The sequence below is a fragment of the Telmatherina bonti genome (assembly GCF_933228915.1).
Source record: "Telmatherina bonti genome assembly, chromosome: 22".
Taxonomy (NCBI): Eukaryota; Metazoa; Chordata; class Actinopteri; order Atheriniformes; family Telmatherinidae; genus Telmatherina; species Telmatherina bonti.
In genome coordinates this window covers 25,343,594-25,368,481 of record NC_136631.1, presented here as the reverse complement: position 1 = coordinate 25,368,481, position 24,888 = coordinate 25,343,594, and the positions used below count along the sequence as shown (strand labels likewise).

Here is a 24,888-nt window from a genome sequence, read left to right as displayed (position 1 = left end):
TGAGTGCATCCCGGAACAACCACATGTACAGTCTGCTGTTTGTTTATGCAGTTTGCTCCAGTTCCTTTCTGCGTTTTATGTTTTCATCTTTGATGGCTTCACTGTGATTGTAGAGTAAAGATTAAAAGCTTCCGCTCTGGCAGGACACGTGTGTGTGTGTGTGTGTGTGTGTGTGTGCGTGTGTGTGTGTGCAATACAGGATGTTGTTGTAGAGGTTTGACTAGTTTTGTTTCTTTTTTTATTTTTGTCAAAACTGAACAGAATCTGAGTGAAGAACGTGAAGCTGAAATGGCTGCAGGGATTAAACTCCAGCTCGTCCTGGCTGTCAGCTGTCCTGGTATGCATTTGTTTACTGTAGCTGTTTAGATAGCCAGCCAGAGCTTTTCCTGTGGACCTCTGAGAGATGGAGTGAACGTGTCCTAATAGCAGAAAAGAAAAGACACAAAGAGGAAGGGAAGGAGGAAGAGGAGGGTAGTTTCTTGCAGCCCGAGCGGCTGGCTGAAGGGTGGAGACTCAGCAGCAGTGAGGAGGGAGGCAGGGAGGATCTCAGCTGGAGTAGATAGAGAGAGAGGGAGAGAAAGGCGTACAGAGCGAGGAGTGTGTGTGGATGTAATCGGCTGACTGACTGTGTGTGTGTAACAAAAAAAAAAAAGGGGGTGAACGTTTGGATACTACTCCACAGGACTGGATGTGTCGGGGTTACTGAAGAAGAACCACAACAAAGGTAGGATTTTTTTTTCGTTTTTTTACATTTTCACATTTTCCTTTCCTCATGCAGGAGATGCAGTTTGTTTTCTCTGTGTTTGGACGACATCTGGGTCAATCGCATCAAAAAAAAAAAAAAAAAAAAAAAAAAAAAAAAGGGTGTGTTCCAGTGGAGGAGGGATTTTTTTTCATGTCCATGCTGATGTTCGTCAGGGCTCCAGGGGTGAGATTGATGCCGCTGGCTGCTTTACAACATGGAATCCCCTCCTCCCTCTAAAATTCACTTGCTTGAAGGTTAGCCACGGCTTAATACCCCCCCCTCTCTCCAACCATTACCTCCTTTCATACATGTGTATCTGTAAAATGAGAGAAGGATGGACCACCTTCCTCCCTTTTCTTCTTCTTCCCTCCTTTCTTGCATATTGGGCAGATCTTATAATGTGAAGCCAGAGGAATTAAGGGCATCTGTTTCAGGGGATATTTGCATGAGCAGAGGGGATGGGAAAGACACGCAAAGAGACGGATGAAAAGGGGGTTGGTGTGGCTGACAGAGGAGAATGAAAAAGACAGGAGGAAACAGAAAACCAAACACGGATCCCATAAGCTTCCCGTCAGGTTTTCTGGCTCTTCTTAACCCTCCAGCGCTCCATGCTGCGAGGAGAAAGCAGTCGACCACACAAGCTCCATGTAGTGGTTGGGTCAGGCAGATGGCCAGAAGAGGAGGAGGATGAGGAGGAGGAGGAGGAGGAGGGGGGGGGGGGGGACTGGTGTTTTAATGCTGCCCATAGACGGATACAGTATGACACCAGCATAGTAAGAAAATGAAGAAAACAAACACAGATGTGCTATTTGTCCCACTCTCTGCTCGTCACACAAAGACACCGTCATGCACAACTCATATTAAGTCATCCAGTCGTGTGTGTGTCCGTGTTACATATCCAGGGCCATTACAAATGCACAGTGCGAGTCAGAATTACGCAATAGCTCTTGTCCAGGCGGGTTGAAGAAGAGCGGCTCCGAAGCCACAGATTGCTCCAAACGCATCGATGTTGAGACTACAGGGGCAGCTCTCCAACTACGCTGTGATAAGCAAGAAATACCAAAAAAACCTTGATAGTTAAGGAGACCTAAGACCCCACTGGATGGTGTTACTGACAGGAAACAGGGCGAGGAATAGGCAGCCTCTTTAAGAACATCAAGTTTAACAGTTTGAGGCCCATTAAACCTCTTTTCTGCTGTAATTTCCCTATTTGTAATGTAGACTGTAAACTATTTGTTATTTCTAGGGAAAAAAGCCTTTGGGGGTGGGGATAATACAAAGTGGGAGGGATGTGGCTGCACTTCCATCTATGACCCTTGTACCTGCCACTCTTGTTTGCTTTAAACAGTGTTGATTGAGTTTATTTGATGGTGTTGGTTTCACCGTAAAGCATCCAGAAATGTTTAAGTTGCAAATCTTTCGCTTGCAAAGCAAGAAAATCTTCACAAAGTAAAAATTTGAAATAATAATTAAAAAAAAAAATCACTTGAAATTTTTAGCTCTATACAAGTTTTCCAGCCAAAACTAAACCTCTTACCGAGCTGCTGAAATCCACGAGAGCCAGAAAGTCGTGTTAAGATCGAGCTTTTAGAGATACTCCTTATAATTCAAGTTTCCAGTTGTGTTTGTTTTTTCAGTGCAAGTGAAGTAAAACGTAAAAAGTCTTGCCACCCATCAGAGCTACAAGTTTTTGTCTCAGGATTTTGGTCCTGATTTTCAAGAGTCTGTGTTACGGCTCCATTTTCAGTCGCTTGCTAATGAGAGTTTAATGTTTTCCTTTCTAGGTTTACATTACATCCCTCTCCTGACGTTATAATTCCCATGAAAAGTCATGAGTGGGTCTCAAAGTTTAACATTTCCAAGTTGTTGCTAAACAAAACCCTCTCATCACCTTATTTGGTTCTGACTCTTCCGCCTATGACTGGAGATGTGATAGTATGTACATCTACCGCTGGTCTCCAGTAAATATTCCAGATTCCTCATTGCAACATAAAAACACTTGTTATCCTTTGCACTTATCAAAAACGGCTCAAACTGAAGCTAAAACTGGGTTAAATATTCATCCCAACGTCCATCAAACTTGTAGAAACTACCGCTTCAGTTAAAGTTACTTTCTGTTCCTGTCACACCTGGTTTTCTCTTGCTGACTGCTTCATCTGCTCCTTATTTGTTAGCAGCTCCCTCTATAAATACTCCTTTATGTCTTTTATTCAGGACCAGATTCTTTTCCTCCGTGTCTCAGTTTTTCAGTAAGTTAACGTTATTTAAGCTTGTTACACACACTTGTTAACACTTTCTGTTCCTCTCAAATAAAACCCAGATTCCATGTCCGTCTGCCTGACAGACTGGTGCAGCTCATGTTTCCTAACAGAAACACGTTTACAGACTGGCATCTCATGTGGAAAATAAAAGGCATGTCATCCCTTTGTGTTGTCGTAGCGACACACCTCTCCTCTGACAGGTGGAGGTACACTGGACTGGAGCCCTCAGAGGGCTCATGATGAACCACATGCAACAGGTCAGGTTTGTTTTAGCAGGTTTATCCTGAATCCAGAGTCCAGAGTTAAGGCTTGAAATCCTTCCTCGGCTGTGAGTCTTTCAGTCCTCTAAATGTGAACCAAGGAGATTTATCAAGCCATCTTTGATTCTCCGTGACAAATCGGATCATTTCTGCAACACACACATGCAAACTGCTTCACCTTTCAGCGACACACGCAGTAAAAAAGTGATTTGATATATGAACTGGTCCAACCAGAGCACTCTCATCGCTATCTAAACACGTCCGGATGTTTGTAATATTGTTAACAGCCCAGGAGACCGGCCATGTTATTCACTGCATGGTGACGGATTCCAGAGGAAAAGTGTGTTTGTGTCTTCTCGCTTAAAGCAGGCACAAAAAAAAGCCCAACAAAATCCTGCAGCTTCATCACAGCTGAAGCACGGAGCAGAGGGCTTGACGAAAAGTTGGTGAGATCATTATTTGTGACACACGGGACAGGAAGTTAACCTTTTAAACTCATCGGCCACATTGGCTGCTTTCCCTCCAAAGTGGGGAGAATAATCTGAGCAACTCGTAGCTAAAAGTCGCCAGCATTGTCTGGCTGGAAGCTTTTTACTCCTGTGTCAAACAGAAGCACAAGTGTTTGGTTTTTTTTGTGTTTAGTTTTGCTCGGCTCTGTGGCTGTTCTTATGACAGCCAGTGTCATGGATTGTTTCTACTCCACTAAACCGCTCTGCTGTTACGCAACCCCCACATCGAAGGTTTTAAACACTTTAAACATTTTATGGAAAGAAAGCCACTGGGTCGCTGCTTTAATCCAACAAAGAACCAACACGGCAGACTTTGATTATCTAATTTGATAAATGTAATAGAGCAAATTTGCACTCCCTGGAGCCATAAGCCTCCACCCTGCTGCCTTCTTGACTCCCAGGGGATGCATCATTTCCTGGGCCACTGCTTTCTCCCCTCCCCCCATCTGGGACCTAGATTAACTCACAATACACACATGTTTGTATGTATGCATGCACACACATGCAGCACAGCCTCTAAGATGGCAGGATGGGCCGCACTTGCTAGGGGTGGCACAGATGTCCAAGCTAATCAAAGGATCATGGGTGGTGATGGTGGTCTGACCGGTCTGACATTTAATTTAATGGTACATTTAATGCGAGGCGAAATTAACCTGACTGTCACACTTGGTTATTCTATTTATTTATTTCTCCTGATCAAATTTGGCCTATTTCTTTATGGAAAATGAAAAAAATACATAAATTTAATTTAGTTTTAGACCTGCAAAGTCCCAAAAGGCATGTTGGAAACCGACATTATGTTTATGCACACTTCATAGTCTTTCTAATACAGTTAATTAACAGTGTATAGAATATTATATAGTACATAGAATATATACAGAAGATTTAACCTTTCTTCGGTGACTCAGCAATGCCAATACGCTGTGATTATCTGGTTTTCCACTTAGGTCTGAAGAGAAAAGACTAAATTATCCTGTCCACAGACCACATGTCACAGTGTCAGCTGGAAAGATACTCGCAGGGTGAAGAAAAAGTGAATGACAAAAATAAAAAAGGTAAACAGTAAATGAAATAAACAAATAAATTCTGATTTTCCTCATTTGAGGGAATGTAGATACTTGTGAATAGACTGAAGAAGTTCATATCTTTGCTTATTAAGATGGCGACTTCTTATTGTGAATTCCAACCAGAAGCCACAAAGCCTGCTGCCTCCTCCTGGAGACGCTCTACAGGGTCAGGGTTAAGTTAAGTTAAGTTAAGTTAAGTTAAGTTAAGTTAAGTTAAGTTCGGTGGAGGGAATTCTAGTGTGGCGATGCATAGTTAGAGAACAGCAGGAGAATGGATAATAGATAAGATAATAGCTCTAAGATTAATTTTAATATTAGACTTAAAAATAGAAGTAAACCTAATACACCATTCAGGTGGAGCAGAAAAAATAAAATGCACTATGGTCAAGAGCCGCTCAGAGCCTGATATTAACAGGACCTGTGTGGGAAACACTGTAACACTCAGTATCATCACCACAGACAACAAAGGTCTGACACTCAGCTCTCAGTGTCCACCACTTGCTTTCTGTCTGTGAGTTCAGGGATGGGTGGCCTTTCTCGTGTTCAAGGGCAGGACGCCGTGCTATATTACATTCAATAGTCAGTACTGTCTTGACTGTGCTCAATAACAACTCTGGAGGCCAGTTTTAAGTTACTTCAACTCACTGAGGTCACTTTACAAGTCACTTTGGAAATGGTTTGACCATCAACAGCTTTTTTTTCTATCTTCCTGATTAAGTTTTTCAGCAGTTTAAAAAGTTCTTTGTGATTTTATCCACTGAGTACGTCGCTGCCTCTTGTTTCACAGTGACATCGTAGGCTGCAGCTCATTGTCTTGCAACGTACCGAGGACACTGAGGTCACACGGTCGCGCAGACGCTGTCAACGCTTGGATGAGCAAACTTTTGTAGTAAAATCCTGTTCTTACAATATTGAAAATCCACAGTGCATTTAGAATTTCTTTTGTGTGTGTGTGAGATTTATAGTCAGAAAAAAGACAAAATGACTCATTTAGCTCAGAAAAGAACTATGTCAACTTCTACAGTCATAAACACTGAAGCGTGCTGGTATGTCGTGCCTTATTTAAAGGTTTAGTTCACCCACATGACAAGCAATATTATCAATGCTAATGTTATTTCTTATAATATAAAATCTAATCATCATGCGATTAGCAGCTGCTGCCTATGAATTTATCCTAGTACAGCAATTATTAAGCTGAAATATTAAGCTGATTGGGGTCTGATAGAACAAGCTGAAAGCTAATGGAGGTTTACTAAGAAGTCAGGTTCGGTGTTAGCTACTCTTAGCAAAAGCATTGAACAAAAACACATTTAAGCTGCATGCTCCAAAAGGTGGCACGTCCCAATTTGTACATTCAGGATGCATTCACATCAGGATGGTCCACTAGACTCGGTCCGATTGGGGACTCGGCTCAGTTGTTGGGGGGTGTATCCACTCAGACAAGACTGCGTTCACGCTGCACTTTGGTCAAATGTGCCAAACTTTTACAACAACATTAACGGAGGACAAGACCTGCGTGAAGAAGACAACTCTGTTAGCTAAACATAAAGCATGAAACTATCGCTGTGTAGGGTTTTTTATTTTGTCTAATGCAAGTATACTGCAGAAATACACTGCAACAATGACCGCAGTATAAACAACAGACGAGGCAGAGGACTCTTATCGCCACTGCTATGTAGTTACCCACAATGCAATGCTACACCAAATGCAGGAAGTGACTTTTTTTCCTAGTCCGCTTCCTATATTTTGTCTGCTTGGAAAGAGCTGAGATTAGCATTAGTAGGCTGACTGAGTCCTTTGGTCTGAATCAGAATTCATTTGGTGCATTCACAGCTCCCCAAACGAAGCGGACTTTCCAAGCAAAAGGACTCAAATCAGAAAGGCTGATTTGAATGTTCCCTAAGGGGAAAAAAATGTGTGTTCATTCATTCATTCCATATGTTTACTGGAATCATATCAGAGTTTAAATGTACTTAAATATTTAAACTCTGTTTTTATTTGAGAATCAGTCCCACTATGAACACAGAAGCCATTGATGATATAAAAACTGAAATTTTACCAGTTTGTCTTTGGATCCAGTTAGTAGACATCCATCATTTGGTCCAAATCATAGATAATGCATAATCCTAACCTAATGGGTGCACCTAGAGCCTCCTGCACCCTTCTCCATCAGTTTTCAATACAGGGAGCTGCTCTACAGCCAGAGGTGACACAAACTAATAGGAAAAACTAAAAACACTTTTTTAAAGACATTATGAGAGGCGAGGAGAGTTTCAGACAGACCCATCATGTCATGTTTTTTCTCTGCCTCCCGCTTTATATTCCTTTGTTCGTAACTTCCTGATGCATTAGAAGTAGGCTTGTAACTAAAAGTACTTGTTTATGGGTCAGGAAAACACAGCCATGTTTCATATTGAAACACTGACTACGTGAGCAGGACTGATGAACAGCTGGACGCTACCCTGCATGTTGAAATATCCAGGATCTTGAAGTCAAGGTTGACAAAGTTCCTTGCAGGATTACAGCTGACATTTCCTGGTGTCAAATGTTGACTTTACAGTGCAAATTCACATTTGCCACCATATCTGCTGGCGGTAGCTTTGGCTGTAATGAGTGCATCACTTGCTGTTGCACGTTAGCTTACAGTTCATTTCTCCTCATAGACTTTTCCCCCACAAATAGCCAAAGAAGCTGGAGGTTGACCAGTACCGCTCAACTGATAAAACAGACACAAACTACAAAGCCTCCTGTAACCCCAACTATGTCAAAATTAAAGAAAGAACTCAAATTAACTCTGCAGTGCGATATAGAAGCAGCTGTGTTGCTCAAATGTTATTTCAGGAGGCAAAGCTGATGTGAACAAAGAGCTATTGTTTAATTCAAATGTTTGGACCTAAATCTGCCACCACTATCGCTGTAACTGCGCTGAAATCTGCGAAAGACTGCCAGGTGTAACAACAATAAAGAAAGGCACAGTATTTAGTGAATGGTCAACTGCTTTCATGCAGACACGAGGCTTAAGAGGCCCTCAGAGCATAGTTGCTTCCTCCCTCTTGCTGTCCCTGCAGACCCTTGCAGGTTAATCACCGGTTCTCCAGGGTCCAGATGACTGAGCCAGAGACACATTTTTAATTACCACGCTCTGATTTCACACCCTAGGCATTACAGAGGACAGAATACTCCCTGCCTGGCTCCTGTAATTTCTCAGTTTGGGTGATGTTGGTAAAAAAAAAAAAAAGGAGAGAATAAAAGGTAAAGAAAGGGGAGGGACGAGCAAGCGTGCGTGGGAGATCGTCACTCTCGACAGGCCAGGAATTATATTTTCCACACCAGGATGTTTCCTGCAGCACTTAATAACCCTGCAAGTCAGCAACACCCTGACTCAAGCAGCAGCTATAATCAGATCTGTGGAGCCTCGTGATGAACATAAACTTCCTAAAACCCAGAGGAAGAGGCTAATAAAAGTCTTCAAATGGCAGGGGAAGGATGGCAGAGGGGGTCATATTGATTCGGCTGTGTTAGCAGCAGGACAAAGCATGCTGGGGGTGTTTCAGTTCCATCACCGAGCACCTGTCCGCCGCAGAGGGAGGTACGGGAAGCAGAAGGCTGATACGCAGGAGACAAATGGATCACCGCTCATGGCCAATGCTGCATCTCCTGTCGTTTTTTTTTTTTTTTTCCTCTCAGTTCAATTCAACTCAAGATGTTTCACTGGCATAAAAGTAGGGCACAATATTTCCAAAACAATCGTTTACAGAACTTCTTGCAGCCTTTTCCTGGTTTGTAACATATATGCTTAATGCTTAACAAGTTGCATTAAAGGAGACGTGACTGTCTTGTCTTGGCCTGCTGTAACCTGCCTGGAATATTCTGATTAATCCACACTGAACAATTCAGCCTCCATAGGAAGACGTGGTCCTATAATTATTTGTCAGAAATGGGTTTGTAAGATGTTAATGATTCAAGTCAAGCAGCAACCTTTATAGGCAAGGCAAGTTTATTTGTATAGCAAATTTCATGTACAAAATAAATACACAATGCTTTATGTAAGAGCATCAATATCCTTTATGTTGTTGTAAAGGCTACAGGAAAAAGTGGGGACAACTTTATCTCCTCAAAAACATGTATAACGGGGATTTGAATATAATATAATACTCTCACAATGAACACCTCCTTTGAACCACTTGAACCCAGAAGATAATTGATTATTAATATAGATTAGCACATTCCACCAACACTAACTTGTTTGTATAACTGAAGACCAAACAAAGATGTGGAAAGCGGAAATCATCTGGGAACTTAAAACCATATTAGCTTAAAATGTGACGATGCTTCATGTACTCCGCATAAAAACTGTCAGAAAGCGTCATGTCTTCAGAGGACATGAGTAAAGTGCATATATATTTTGAAACATACTTAGTTACCACAAACCCAGTATTAACAAAGCTACATTATCTGAGTTTTGTTCATATTCCCCCAAAACAAACGACAGCTGTACACTTTCTTTGGAAGGTAGATGCAAATGGGAGTCACTCAGCAATAAGCCAGATGCCTCCATGAACAAATAAAACCAAACCCAGTCATAAGTTGTGGAACCATCAAACAAGGTCATGTCAATAAGGATTGTTAGTCATACTGTTTTGCTGAAAGTTCTTTTTCCTGTTAACCCCGTCAGACTTAACCAAGTTAGAAAAGTTCAACTGTTTTGAATATGAGGGTCTTTATTTGTGTGACTTTAAATTAGGATAAGAAATTACGATCATATCATCACAATTGAGCTTCTTTGTACTTGCTTCCTGTATGTTTTACAATTAATTTTAAGATCTTATTGTTTGGTTTTAAAGCGTTAAATGGACTGGTCCCCAACACATCACTGAATGCCTCCAAATATAAATCCGTTGAGAGCTTCGAGGTCTGAGGGCCACTTCTAGCTTGTGGTGCCTAAGACGAGGATAAACTCATTTAAATATTTTATTTTTACTTTATTTTATTAGGTTATATAGTTGACTTTTGATGTGCAGCACCTTGGAGACCGGCTGTTTGTAAAATGTGCTTTAGAAATAAAATGGATTGGGTCGGATTTAATTGTCCTTTTAACAAAAAGTTTAAAAGAAAATTAAAAGTAACCTGTTTTTTGTTTTTTTTTGTTTTGTTTTTTTTTAGGTATATTTAGCTTTCATTATCGTTTGATATGTCAGAAGTTTTATAGTGTAATCTTCTGCTTACTGGTGTCCATTAAGGGATAGAAGGTAAGAATCAGATGGTGTTCAACACGATTTCGAGCAACGTTTTTACCGCAAAGTGATGTCAGATGTTGCAGAAACTGTGTGCATCAAATATGTCATGTTGGGTTGTTATTGGTTAAAACAGTTCACCTGTGTTGCAAACAAATAATAAAAATTACTATGGAAAATTTTTGCTAATGGAGATTGGGCCTGTGTTTCAGACAACCATTGCTCTTTGTGCCACACACTAAAGGTTAGTTGAAAGTTTTTTTTGACAAAAACAATAGGTTTTTTGTTAAATTATGATGTGTGTTTTATCTTAAAGTAGTGATGAGGAGACAAAAGCCAAACTCTCATTATTGTTTGTAACACAGAAATGCACTTAGTTAGCATCTCTGAAGTTTAGCATAATGCTTTTGCTTTGATATGATGGCAGCTTGTCAAAGACAACATTTAACATGTTTGCAAAGTAATTTACAAAAGACATATTGCTTATAAGATAAAATGGTGTCCAAGTTAAGGTTTTTCAAGTTGCAACACTGTTTCGTCTTTCTTAAAAAATAAAAAAAAATAAAAAAAATAAAAACATCAACACACTGCTGCACACTCCATAACTGAGGTTGATGAAGTGGTAAAATCATTATACAGCTTGCATAACACAGTGTAACCATGCAGATTAATGGCTCCACTAAATCAGGACGGTGACAGGACCATCTCCCTCTTTCTTTGGGGTTTTCGCGCAGTTTTTACTTAACCTAAGCAGTTTCAGCGTTGCTGGAATACTTTGGCTCAGGGGCTGAGCCATTGTGGGCGAGGTTTTGTTAATGGGTGTCTCAGCATAACGTGGCTTTAATGTTGTGTGCTGCCATGATTTACGATGGGTGGAATTCCCTTCCTTTGCAGATCTGCTCATGCAGGGTAATTGGTCCATTTATCATAGGCAGCAGAGAACTGAGAAGCACAGTCAAAGATGAATAAAGAAAATAATCTGTTGGAACTGAAGAGGAGAAACGAGGGAGAGTTGAGGGAAAGCTGAGGTCAGCATTGATAGAAAAACTCCAAGGGATCACAATAAAAAAATAGCAGCTCATGTGGTGGTACCTGATGTTTGGGAAGAATCTATAGATAGCAGTAAGTTAATGCATGCAGGTTTTTCCTGTTCATGGTTTTCCTGGTCTCTTAACAAACCACTAAAAACAAAAATAACAACACCCCCCCCCCCCCAAAAAAAACAAACAAAAAAAAACAAAACACGCAGGGCAGGGGGTCCCGAGGACCAGGATTGAGAAACAGTGCTTTAGGGTAGCCCTGGGGGATATTTTATAATTCTAATATCTAAATGTTTAGGAAGACAACATTAGGGCCTTTACACTCCTCTGAATATTTCATCCAACTTATTTTCACAGCAATATTTTTTATGGGATTAGTGTAAAGTCGCTAGGAACATTCACATCAGTGCCAAAATCCAGTGATTTTGCGAGTATTATATTTTTGAACTGAAGTTTTTTTTTTTTTTTTTTTTAATAATTACATCTGATAGATATAATCAACCAATCAGAGAAGACATGTTGACTGACAGATCACCAGCTGTGAGCTACGCAGGTGTCACTTTCTCTGTTGTTTTATTCAACCTTTGTCTCATCATGGCCGAGTATCTATATTATTTCTTCTCTGCATCCTAAAGCAAGCAGCGAGCTACTAAAGCAGATCCTGCCCCATAGACTTTATATAAAAAGATGGACGTAGCCTCCGTGATGTCACCCATAGGATTCTGAAGAGCTGAATTGAAGCTCGGTGGGCAGTTCCAACCATCGCCATCTTGTCAGAAGCATGCATGTCATCTCGCCCGGAAAATACAAATATGGGCAAAGAAGTGGGGCTGAGAGCGGGGCTTTGAGCATCATAGTGGATGATTGACATTGAGCAAACTCAGAGCTTTCTGTAGCTAAGAGCTAACTGAGCTAACCCGGCTATAACAGGAGCAAACCAGCTAACGGAGGTAAGCGGGCTAAAGCTAAGTCACGTTGTTAACCGGCTAAAAACTGCGGTTGTTCTGCGTTATTCTTACTTGAAGTGGGAGATTGGGTACCTGTCAATCAAAAGGACATGTCCCTAAATATGCCAAACTTTGAGATTAAATTACTTTTACACAGGCGAATTGTGAAAAAATTCACTACCCCACAGTTGTCATGAAGGTAAACCTGACCTATTACACCGAAAATGGGTTTTTGTACCAGGCTGTAAAGTTGGCTTTTTTAACATTGGAGTCTACGGGTATTTGCTCTGTTTTGCAGCCCCTAGCGGATGAAGGGGGAACTGCAGTTTTATGCACTTCTGCATAGACTTTATTTTTAACCACAGGAGGCTCCATCCATCTTTCATATCTTGTCTATGGCCCTGAAGCAGCTTCAGCTCCTGTAGTAACCAATGAAACCCCCAAAGTTCTCTTCTCTTTTCTAGAACAGGGCAAACCCAACACCTCTTTTTTCTTTTGCAGCATCAACACACTGTTGTCGTGGCTTGATGTGGAATCAACATTGCGTTTGTTTGATAATTTTAATAATTATTCACAATTTCACATCATACTTGATGCGCAAAGATCATTGATTTATTTGCATCGGTCCTGGTGCGTAAAGGCCTTAAAGCATAAAAAAAATCATGTTTGTTTTATGAACCAAACAAACCATAGACTTGCAAATAATCATGTTTAACTTTATATTTTACAGCACACATGCAACTAAAGTTATCCTTTTAAAATAAAATATTGAACTGTGGATTAAATTAATATTTGTACAAGTTAAAGTGAATTATTGATAGTTTTCCTCTTGGAACAGCCCTCCATCTTTATAACATTTACTTGCCACTACTGTCCATTAAGGTAGAAGGGAAACATCCGTATGCCATATTTTATTAATATATAAATCTTTTATTGGAGAACAAGCTGTTTAATGTTTTTGGTTTTATTTTAAATGCCATTAAACAAGCTCCTATTTACAGCAAAGTCAAGCAGTTTTATGATTAGCATTTGTTATAATTTTGAGGTAATGCCATTAAAAAAGTTTCAACCAGGCTGCTCTTGGCTTCCATAGAAGGATATAGCTGCATTCAAGACAATAAGATGAGAATATTCTTTTCAAAACCATAAGTTAAGATGTTTTCCCTCACTTGGTCTTCTTTTATCTCCTTTTTTAGTGTGTTGTGATGTTTCTCCATCAGTATTTTCCCCGGAGTGGAGCTGTGACATTCTGACACACAGTGATCAGAGGAGAGTGGCTACACACCAAACGTCTAAACCAGATTGATCTTGAACTCTGAAATGAAAGTGTGCAGAGCTCTGATTTGCACTCTTCAACCCATCTTTATCTCTTTCCTACTGTTTACAGAGAGTGTGGCTGACACAAACTGCTGAGTGAACCGTAGGCTGACACCAGTGTGCGGAGGAGTAAGCAGACAAGGTAAGCCAAGGCAAGAGGAAGAGCCAATGTGGCACAATAAGGGAACGTTAGCATTACATCATGAGTTGTTAGCAATGGCACATTCTGGCATGATCATGAAAGATCACATTAATTCTGCATAAATGACTAACTTAAGGTCCTCATCCCTTATTGTAGGTACCTGTTGGGCTTTCACAGTTTATCAGCAAGTAGACACTACATGCAGCATTTCACTATGGTGAATTTGCGTCAGACAGAAAGGAAGGAAAAGAGGTCATACGATGCAGAGGGTCAGCTGTAAAACCTTTTCCTGAAAGAAAACTGAAGAACTTATCAAGCTTAAAATACCCAGAACAATACATTCAGTTTACTTGAAAATCTTTTGCTGCCTTTAAAGTATCAGTCGTGTCAGCATCGGCATCTGCTACATGTCACTGTCTCATCATCACACTCTGTAGATATGAAAATGTCAGGGTGGCATTTTGACACACTCCAGTGATAATACAGAGGGGAAAAGACTCCAGATTCAGTTACAGCTTGGTTCATTTACTGTCTTTACCTTTTTATTTTAATACATTATCAGCAGCCATTCTTTCTGAGCCCAAGCTATTAGTATAAAACATGTTTTCTTTATTAGGTTCTATTTTCTTTGTCTAAAAGTTGTGTGCTTGGTCAGCTCCAGAAAACCAGTCAGCCTTTGTAACTTTGTTTCAGATGATGAAATTTATTTTACACAAACTTTATGTATGACTAGATGGTTGTGTGAATGTCTAATGATAAACCAAGAAGGAACCATTTTTTTTCCAATGCTTGCAATAGATATTTAAAAACTGTTATAGCTGCAAATGAAACTATAGTCATACTCATGACCTAAATTTGAAATATGATTTGATTGGCCATGAGATTAAGTATACACTGACATGTGAGCTTAATAAAAGTTTTGGAAAACAGTAACCAAAGTTAAAACTCGAGAACAGGCATCACCAATGGAGGACCACTTGGGTGAGGGTCCTGCATGTATATGATGTTTCCCCTGCTGCAACACAACATCAAAGTAAGAGACTTAAAAAATCTAAACAAACTGATTAAGAGGACTGATTCTGTAATGGCGATAAATCTAGAGCCAGTGAAGCTGATTGTTCAGAGAAGAATCCTCCAAAAGCTGCTGAAAATATGTACATGTACAATCCTTCACATCCTTCACAACAACACAGTGAAGAAACACCAGTGTTCAGGCAGACTTTGTCAAGTTCCATCCAATACAGAAAGCTACAGGACATCATTTCTGCCAGGTAATCCATACTGTAGAAAAAGAAATACAGAAAGGCAGGGTGAGCTGTGAATGTGGCGAGAATCTCCTCCCAGTATCACCAGTCGGGTCTGCAGCCACACTAACACAGGTGTAGACAGTTAAATCAGTCGGTCACACTGAAGCTCATGCCCCATCCGAAAGGCTCTCTCCTGCTGCGGTAAGGTTATTGTGGAAAGATAAATGTTGTAGTGAACTAACCTGAATCAGAACATAATATTTCATATATTGAAATAAGACTTGTGAATTTTTGTAAGTTTGCCAGTTTAATTTCAGAAAATTATCAATTTCATACAAAGATTGGCCATTTTACTCAATTGGATTAATTGATTCATTGATTTGCTAGCTTTGCTCTTGCACTCATCACCATCCACCAATGTAGTGTTGGAAAACATCAGATGGCAACAGTAAATACTTACTAATTTTTGCCATGTTAGCCATGCTAACCGGTTAGCCATGCTAGGTGGCTTTTCCTTTGTTATGCTAATGTTCACATGTGAATTGCATAAATGGTGGATTTCACCTTGTCATGTTAGGTTGTTCCTCATATCTAGGACAATGAAAACCAACTAGTCAGACTTTTAAAATACATGTAAATGTAACTTAAATAGTCCTACACAAATTTTTTCTCAAAGCTGGGCTAACTAACACTAAAAGTTTTAATCTCATGTTTTCAATTGATCCTTTGACATAGTAATTAGCTTCCACCTACATTTTGAGCTTGTGATGGCTTTTGGTTAAATGATTTTTTCTGAACAAAGAAAAAACAAAACTCAATATAAAAAAGTTTAAATCAGCTATATAACTACCAGTTATACCAGTCTGGCTGGACAGTAAAAAGCCCTAACTTCCATCCAGAGGCAAAACTGCTCATTTAACAGCCAATTGAGCTTAACTCTGCAGATAGATGTACTGAGAGAGAATATTACCATCTAGCTAACTTTAACAGGTGTGTTTGTTACCTGACAGTGCTTCATGAACATGTTAAGCTAAAAGAGAATATACTTAACAAGGGAATCTCACTTATGTATGAAATCCTATTTAGGCACAGTTTTGCTTTGCTATTGAAATGTCTCCTCTCCATGACAGTCCTTCATAAATTAGGCTATTGTGTCAATGTATTTTGTGTAAAAACGTAAGACCTACTTTTTTTTTTTACAGACATCCCAGAAACCTTAAAGAGTGACATAAATCCCTATCAATAGTCTGAAGATACCCTGGCCTGTTTTTGACATCTCTCCTGAGTGTTGAAACAATATTATGGCCTTAATATGAAAGACACCAAAGACTAATTTTTGCACTTTGTCTCTTTGTAGTAAGTCTTTGCCCTATTTTTTTCTTTTGGTGGAGGACGAAAGTGAAGCTTGCATGCAGATGTGACATATTTTTACAGAGCTACTGCATTCATTAGACTGCTGTGTTTGTAAAGATTGGGAATTCCTGAGTTGCACAGTTCTTATTGACTGTGTATTTCTTTAGTAATACTTTGAAACCAAGACATGAGAAATCTAACATTAAAATGAAATTCACCCATTCCCCCCTTTGGATGGTGCATCACCCTAGAAGGTGATTTTCTCCTCATACTGAGAGCAAGTAAGATCCCTCAGCTGCAATGACTGTTTGTTTTACTGCTAATTCTGTGCAGTCTGCTGCAGCTTGTTCTAATAAATCCCAGTGTCACTTGGTTTGAACTAATGTCTTTTTGAGATGTTCCAGCTCAGGTCAGAGGAAATGTTTCAGTCTTGGAAAAATGGGAACTTAGTAAATATTGTAGATCTTTACACTCTTAGTTTTCAAGACTGTAGTTTAACAGTAAATCTGCCCTCAAAAGTTTAGCTAACTGGCAAAATTACAGATTAACAATTTACTAATTTCAAAAGCCATGCCCTCTTTGTTACTATTGCAATGTCAGTCAAGCTAGCTCTGGATGTCATAAAAGGAATAGCTTGCATCCCAGTGTGTGTTAGTGACTCATTTTGAAGCAATAGCATGATATCCTCTAGATCAAGGCAAATGGGGTTGCAGTATTGGAGGGATTATGCACCTGTACAGCAACAGCTGGGTTGAAATACTAAGGGGTAGCATTTCCATAACAAAATGCTGAATGAAATTTTAAAACAAAATGAGTTCAAATAGCTTGTTAAGAAGCAAATGCTATTATAGTTAGCTAATTGCTCTAATTTTATGCAACTAGTTGAACTGACAAAACATGATATTAAAGGGTCCCCACCATTGAGAACATAGACTGAATATAAAAAGATGGACAGAGCCTCCATGACGTCACCCATTGGTTTCTGATGCTCGGTGGGTGGTTCCTACCATCGCCATCTTGGCAGGGGCATGTGTGTAATCTTGCCTGAAAAATACAAATATGAGCTGGGAGGGGTCTGTGAGCGTCATGGTGGATGATTGACATCAAGCAAACTCCGAGCTGCCGGCAGCTAAGATCTAACCGAGCAAACCTGGAGCTAACCAGCTAACGGAGATAAGCAGGCTAAAGCTAAGTCACGTTGTAAACAAGCTAAAAACCGCGGTGGTTCTGCGTTCTTCTTTCTTGAAGCGGGAGATTGGGTACCTGTCAATCAAAAGGACATGTCCCTAAATATGCAGATATCCGAGATTAAATTACGTTTAAACAGGCGAGTTAGAAATAAATTCACTCCCCTCACAGTTGTCATGAAGGTAAACCTGACATATTAAACTAAAAATGGATTTTTGAACCAGGCTGTAAACATGTTAATTTGCGAAGTTGGCCTTTTTAAATAATGGAGTATGCAAAACAGAGCAAATCCATGGGGATTTGCTCTGTTTTGCAGCCCCTAGTGAATGAAGGGGGAACTGCAGTTTTATGCACTTCTGCATAAGCTTCACTTTCAACCGCTGAACGTTGCTGCTTGATTGAGACACAACACGACGGTGAACAGCTGACTTAGACATTCACCAAAGTTAGCTGATGGCTTTCTTAACATTGAGGGTGATCTTCTGGTCATGAGATCCTTCACATTATTAATGAATATTGATCATAACCTTGATAAACAATTTTGTTGATGTTATCCCCTTTGGTACGGGAAAACCCTTGCCTTACCTATGGAGCCGACATATGCAGGCTTGTTTATTTTTGAGACATTCAGCTGGGAGTGAGGCTTTCCACAAAATTACGTACAGTGTAGTCACTTCTTTAGATGTGTTTTCAGTTTCTGGAAGAGAAAAAAAAAACATTACCCCCTCCAGACAAACTCCTGTGATCCCTACTGTCTGCTGATTTACATAATCCATGCATCACTTCACCAGCTTGGGAAATGTTGGACCTAGCTTACATAGTCAGAGATGCTAATAACTTGTGATTGGACAGTGACCATTTGAGGATGTGGTTTTGTAAAAGGTCAATTTCTTGCAGTAATTTTAATCCAGGATAATGAGGTTGAAAATCATACCAGCACGCAAAGATAATACCCCAGCTGAGATTTGGACCATCTTGCTGTGAGATCCCAGTGCTCCCATCGCATCACTGTGGCGCCTTCAGTTCAACAGTAACAAATCTAATTGCTGTGTACAATTATGTGTAACCTGTGACCTGGTGCTGAGCTTTTAATTACTGAAGCACTTCCCCAGCCAGAGGAGCAGATGTGCCACCTTGGAACATTAATATTCATGCTTTACTCCTCACCGAGATCAGCGCTGACCCCACACTGAGTCATACCACAGTGCATATGGGGGATGACAGTGGGGATGGCAGGGACGATTGATCTAACACCAAGGAGGAAGCTGTTTTAAAGTGCTTGATCCGCTTAATCATAAGGAGTTATTTAGGGTAGGAAAGCAACAGAGAGCCATTAAGTCTGTGTAGACAGATGATAAAGAGAAGGAATAAATGGATAGAGAAATATAATGCATGCAGAGGCCTTCATACTAAGCCCCAGGCCTCTCTGCTGGATGGTTTTGATGAATCCTAACCCAGGCAAAGACTATATTAGACTGAGTTCAGGACTATGTTTGCATGATAGATCCTTGAGATTTGTGGAGTTAAGGCATCCAGGCGGAGGTTTCTTCAAGCTGTCTGTGAAGCAATATAACATACGTTTCTTACCTAAAAGCCCTGTGCTTCTTCCTCACTTTCATGGCACACTGATATTCACTATGTACAATCCTGGAACTGTTATAACTCTGCAGCAACCCAAGGCTGAGAAACAGCACTTCAGCATGTTGTGTTTCAGCCTAGAGCTTCGCGTGACCCCAACATTTTGTTTTACAGCACCATGTCACATGCCAGTAACTGGATATTAACACAGGGGTGTTTTGGATGCACACCATGGTTGATTCAGCAAAGCCCAAGAGGATGTTACCAGAGGCAGAAGAGAAAAGAAAGAGAAAGAAATTAGACAAGAGTTAACATCGGACTGAAAAGACAAGATGCAAAGCAGATCCGAGTAAACTTTCATTACTGGCACCAGTGTGAATATCTGCCACAGTTCTGCAGTGCTTATTTGTTTTTCCAAAGATGCAGCGTTGATTAACTTAAAAAAAAAGCTAAGCATTTATATAGCTTGAAGAACATAACTAAGAAACAAGAGCTTGAAAAAAGTATATTAAAAACTATAAAAGCTTTTAAGGTGAAAAATTACATTAAATGAGTCTTTTCTACTGTTAAAAAAAAAATTGGTCAGGAAGAAACAGTAGATTTTCTGGGTTACAGTAAGTACAAAACATGACTTTTAGTGACGTAAATGGAAAATCTTTTTCTTTTACCTTCCCCTGCCAGGTGTGTGTTTTTATTTATTTATTTATTGTTTTGCTTTAATTTTTTTGCTTGAGATAACCACTGTCATCATCCCAACATCTGAAGTTCTCTCTGTGGATGTGGCTATAGTTTGGCAAGAGATTTAGAAAGCTCTCCAAATAAATCTGTCCTCTGCACAGGAACTCATCAAATCTGCTTATTTATTTAACACCATTTGATTAAAAAAAAAGTCCAAGATTCCTTAAATTTAATCCAAGTAACTCTGCAGGTGTACATACATTAGTTACATTGAATGAAATATAGGGTTGCACAGGGGGGAAAAACATCTAATGGACTCGTCAAAACTGTTTCTATTTCAACATGAGCCAAACAGAATTCCTTTTGGGAGCAATAAAAGACGGCTATATTTTGTCTCTGACACATGAACAAACAAGTTTGTGTATCACAGACCTGTAATGTCTCTTATCTAATTTCTGCTTAAATACCATCTTCCAGTAGGTTAGGAGATGCCAGACAAGATATTTTGTACAATCAAACTGAGATTTAAATCGACAGAGAAGTCGGTCCAGTTCCACCAAGCTGCTGATGGCTGTCCAGACAAACAGTCTCAAAAACTCAAACCCTCAAAGACCTAAGCCATTCATTTCTGCCGGTATTACTTTATTATATAAAGTTATTTGCATGTGATGCCATTTTTAAGACAATGTTCCAACAAGACACTGGGTTAGAGGTGTCAAGAGGTGTTTCTTGTATAAAACTGATAGCATTGTAAAAGAACAGGGTTTGTTTCTGAAACAAACGTTTTTATTCATACACGTAATTAAAATACAGTGTTGGACTGAGAACTACCCCCTCACTCGCCTCCCACCTTCTCTGCCGCCTCCTCACTGTCAGGGGCTGCCTAGCAACTGACACCATAAATAATATGCCTGTGTCTGTAAGTGTGTGTGTGCATGTTCTCAGGCATGTGATAATAAACAGGGTATCTGTTACAAGCACTCCTCTTTGCATGCTTGTTGTGTGCATCCTCATTCTGAAATGTCTGGGCTGTTTGAATTTCTTTCTCCACCACATAGGCTTAGCAGACGAAGCTGACTGGAGAGCGCCCATGGCGAGCAATAACACGGCCAGCATCGCACAGGCCAGGAAGCTGGTGGAACAGCTGAAGATGGAGGCCAACATTGATAGGATAAAGGTGCGCTGGCACGCTGCTGTTCCCGTTTTTAAGTTGATTTTATTGTTACTTTAATCACTGTTATTTGTGAATAAGTTTTGCCACACGAAAAAGGGATTTAGACTAAAATCTGGAAATTCAAAATGCATTTCAAAGGATTAAATCATGCATTTTTCTCAGGTTCATGTTATTTTCATTCTTATGTAACATTGTGAATATTGCCACATAGGTCAAATCTATCTGCTAAACAGTGCTAAACTACACTACTTCACCATACATGTTGCATTTTTATTTTTAAATTTGGTGCAAATTAAGAAATGTTTTAATTAAATAGATGTTAGTCACCAGTGTTTACGTGTCGGGGTATGCTACGAAAAGTTAAATAACACTTAAGACTACAAGCTTGTAAGGACGATGTGTTTTGTGAAATGAGCAAAACATGAGGGGTAATACCCCACCTTAAAGGTGCCAGAATCCCCTTCAGTGTCTTGGTGGGTTGAATGACTTTCTTTTCAGTAATGAGGAAGAAACATCACATATTCTTCTTTAAATATTTAATTAATTTTTACAAGGGCAGGAACCTCCGTGGAGGCTGCATACTCGGCCACATGTAGCCCGGCTACAATTATCAGTTCTTTTTTTTTTTTTTTTCCCTTTTCTGCCTTTGAGTCCTGTTACTATAGTGATCCTGAATGCGGGATATAAGATGGGTGCCATGCACCAGTGGGTAGATGGATTGAACGCTAGGACGACTGTAGATATGGCTTCAGATGACAACTGTGCCTATTGGTTCATGTTTAAGTGTCCGTTTGTAAATGTGGCGCTGATGCAAGTTACTGTGATCGAAGGAACACTGCTTCCTGCTTCACATTCTCTCCTCATGCTGGTCATCAGGATTGGCTGCGTTTTGCTGTGGGATTACTTCCCATGCTAGTTGTTAAAAGTCAACCAGTGCGGTTGTGTTGGTCAATGTAACACGTACGGCACACCCAAGCTGATACCACAGATGTTTTGTTGGGCTGAGGTCTGAACTCGTCACTGGCTCCAGAATGTCATTTCTCTGTTAGTTAACATACATTTGTGACTGACAGACACCTGGTAACACTTTAAATTCAACACAAGAGTGAATACAGTTAAAATATAGCAAAATTTTGCACATTTTCAATCAATCTTTATTTATAAAGCACTTTTCATACAATGAAAAAATATAGTGGGAAATTCTTTTGGGGGCAGATATCCACACATTTAGCTGTGTTGTTCATTGCACAGAAGTACAAACCTTACAAGTTTTACCTTGTTGTAAATGTGATGAATCAGGCTTTCCAATGATGAGTAATTGGTAAAATAAACGAGAAGAAAAGAGGGAAGCAAGTTATTCTTGTTTTGTGTTAAGTTTAGTTGGTGTGATTTTGTCAAAGGTATCTTGGCAATTAGCTTTTCAGGACCTCTCAGACATGACAAAGCATTTTAAATCTTAATTTGACAAATCTGTGATTACCAAAGAGCCATTCATAATTTTATAATTTGACTTTTTGTGTTTGTTTATATTCCTGAGTGATGCAAAGCAAAGCTGGTTTGCTCAGTTTTATGTCAAGTTAAGCCAAGCTAGTTAGCTTAGCTTAACTTTGGACATATCTGTCCAAATATTGATATTGATACCAAGGATAGTATAGTATTGCTAGACACTAGCTAGATGATATTGATATTTTTCTTGCAGAGGGTTGTGGGGTTAAAAAGCCAAAGAATGTGAAGGAGAGCCACTCAGTAGTAGGTTTAGTTTTTGTTCAAATAATTTGCACTGTTGCCTTTTATTTTTCACAAAATAAATCTAAAAAAAAAGTTGTTTTTTTTTACATTCACAACCAAAAAATAAAGTTCTGTTATTCAAATTGCTAATAAAAAAAAATGTTTTTTTTTCTTTTAAACAAAATAATGTAATTGTTTTATTATGCCCATAATAAATAATCAAAGAATAACATTATGAAATGACTATTAAATTTCAAGCAAAATGTATCGTTATCAGTGATACTTGCCCTGACTTCACTTGGTATCAGATCGAATAAAATTTTAACAAATACTACAAATTTTTTAATGCACTCATACATGCTGCCATTTGTCTAATTGCAGGTGTCAAAAGCAGCAGCAGACTTGATGTCATACTGCGAAGCTCATGCCAAAGAGGACCCTCTGTTGTCGCCAGTGCCAGCCTCAGAGAACCCGTTCAGGGAGAAGAAGTTCTTCTGTGCCATCCTGTAAACTCAGCATGGCCCTTCAGCAGTCTGCTCTGTGTGGGACTTTGAACGCGGACGTTCAAAATGAGTAGAAATCTTCTAGTAACAGGGCATGGCAATTATTGCCCCCTTTCTTGATCTGCACTTGAAGAGTGCGAAAATTAAAAACCGCAGAGTTAAAATGTAACTATTAACGGGGTTGTGATTGCTTTTGGAGGGGTGTGCGGCATGTTGAAGGGATCTGTGCTTTTTAGATGACACAAATGGGATGAAGACGATGATGCTAATGATGATGATAAGGAGCCAAGAGATGTGATGGACATCAAGTCAACCTACTATGTTTCCAGGTTGTGATGTGTACAAACATTAAAAAAAGAAAAAAAAAAAAAGAAAAAAATTACAAAGCTAAAAAAAGTTAAATATTTTGTGGCTCTTTTGGGACTTCCAGACCTTCTCTTCAATGGTTTGTAGGTGGCTGGAGCACCGTAAGACAGCAAAACAAATCTACGCCTACCACTAGACACCACCTGATTATTAGAATGTTGTTTTTTTTTAAAGTTTATTTTGTGTGTACTCCAACTTTACCAGGATATATTTCTCGTAACTGTATGTAGATGATTACTGAAGCTTTTTTTGTTTTGGTTTTTTTTTTTTGTTTTTTTACACCAACAGCTTAGTGAAAACTTTTTTTTAATGGGATGTTTAAAACATTCGGCTCTGTGATTCTCTTTAGACCTTTTCTGAAAATCAGTATCTGTGTATCAACATCAATCTGGAAAATGTGATGCAGTTCGTTTCCTTCAGACACAAACCCTCTTTCTACTATTTGTACAAAATGACTAGCAAGTAAACTGTGCTGTGCTGTGAGTTCTGAAGGTTTGTGTTTGTATCATTGATTTTTTGCATGAAATGGACAGACGGTCTTCTCTCTTTCCTTGCAGATTAGCTTCGATTTGAACATGACAAAACAAGAACCATTTGATAGACCTGATAAAGATTTCTGCCAACAACAAATGACACTTGACTGCAGCGGGAGGGAAGCAGCACAAGTCCAATCTTTAGGAAATTAAGATATTTATCTGCAAAAATTAATTTTAAATAAATATCCATTTTAACCATTTGAAATGTCATTATAAATCTCATATGAACACATCTACATAGTCTTTCTCCCAACACAGACACAGAAAAAACCTTATTTCTTTCAACTTGCTCACACAAGTCATTTAAAAAAAATTCTTTTTAGCATCTTTCAACCTGTGTTTGTGTCATTGATTGTTTTGAAACTTTAGTGTACTCTAAAAATATAGATTGAAAAGTGTGGCCACCAAAAAATGTTTCATCTGTGCCAAATATTTAAGAACTTTGCTAAAAAATTAAATGTGTCATTTTGCTACCAGATACGGATATTGCAAAAGCAAATGTGTGGTTAACATTTTTTGAAGTTTTATGCAACTTTATTTGATTTTTTTAAAAAAGTAAAATAAGACAATTGTGGGGAATGATAATGCTAATAAACACCCTTCTAAAGATGTTTTTTAGCTATTAAAAACATGTAAATGTATAGTTTTAAATCTGCTGCTTTTCATTTCTTCACAGTGCAGGGATGCCTTTTTCATATTTCCCGGTTGGATAAGTAATGCAAGCCTCAAGTGTAGAATACAGGACGAATAAAATTAATGACAACTTCATATAAACACGGCTGCCACACCTACAAAATGCAGTGATAGTTTCTGTAATAAAATCTTTACTCGCTCCCGTCAGTTTATGTCTCATTAAATCAGTGACATGGTACAATAGTCAACCACTCCTAATGAAGACCTGAAGTCTAAGCTGAGAATATAAAGTTGACCACTACAATTTAACCACCTGTTACACTAAAGTGTGTGTATACACACCCAGACACACACACACACACACACACACATATATGTATAT

General features: G+C 39.2%; 1 protein-coding gene across 1 annotated transcript; it reads left to right on the top strand.

Annotated features, from left to right (window-relative positions):
• Window positions 1–588: 588 nt before the first annotated feature.
• On the top strand, window positions 589–24,529 carry gng2 (guanine nucleotide binding protein (G protein), gamma 2). Its single transcript, XM_079261709.1, has 4 exons — window positions 589–724; window positions 13,451–13,522; window positions 20,625–20,743; window positions 22,850–24,529. Exons 3-4 carry the CDS (start codon window positions 20,657–20,659, stop codon window positions 22,976–22,978), a joined length of 216 nt encoding a protein of 71 aa, XP_079117835.1. The 5' UTR covers window positions 589–724; window positions 13,451–13,522; window positions 20,625–20,656; the 3' UTR covers window positions 22,979–24,529.
• The last annotated feature ends 359 nt before the right edge of the window (window positions 24,530–24,888 follow it).

Bases quoted from the DNA above. Each gene is read 5' to 3' on its own strand.
- gng2 (XM_079261709.1), top strand. From the start codon at position 20,657: ATGGCGAGCAATAACACGGCCAGCATCGCACAGGCCAGGAAGCTGGTG. The intron at 20,744-22,849 runs GTGCGCTGGCAC...GTCTAATTGCAG, and splicing joins CCAACATTGATAGGATAAAG to GTGTCAAAAGCAGCAGCAGA.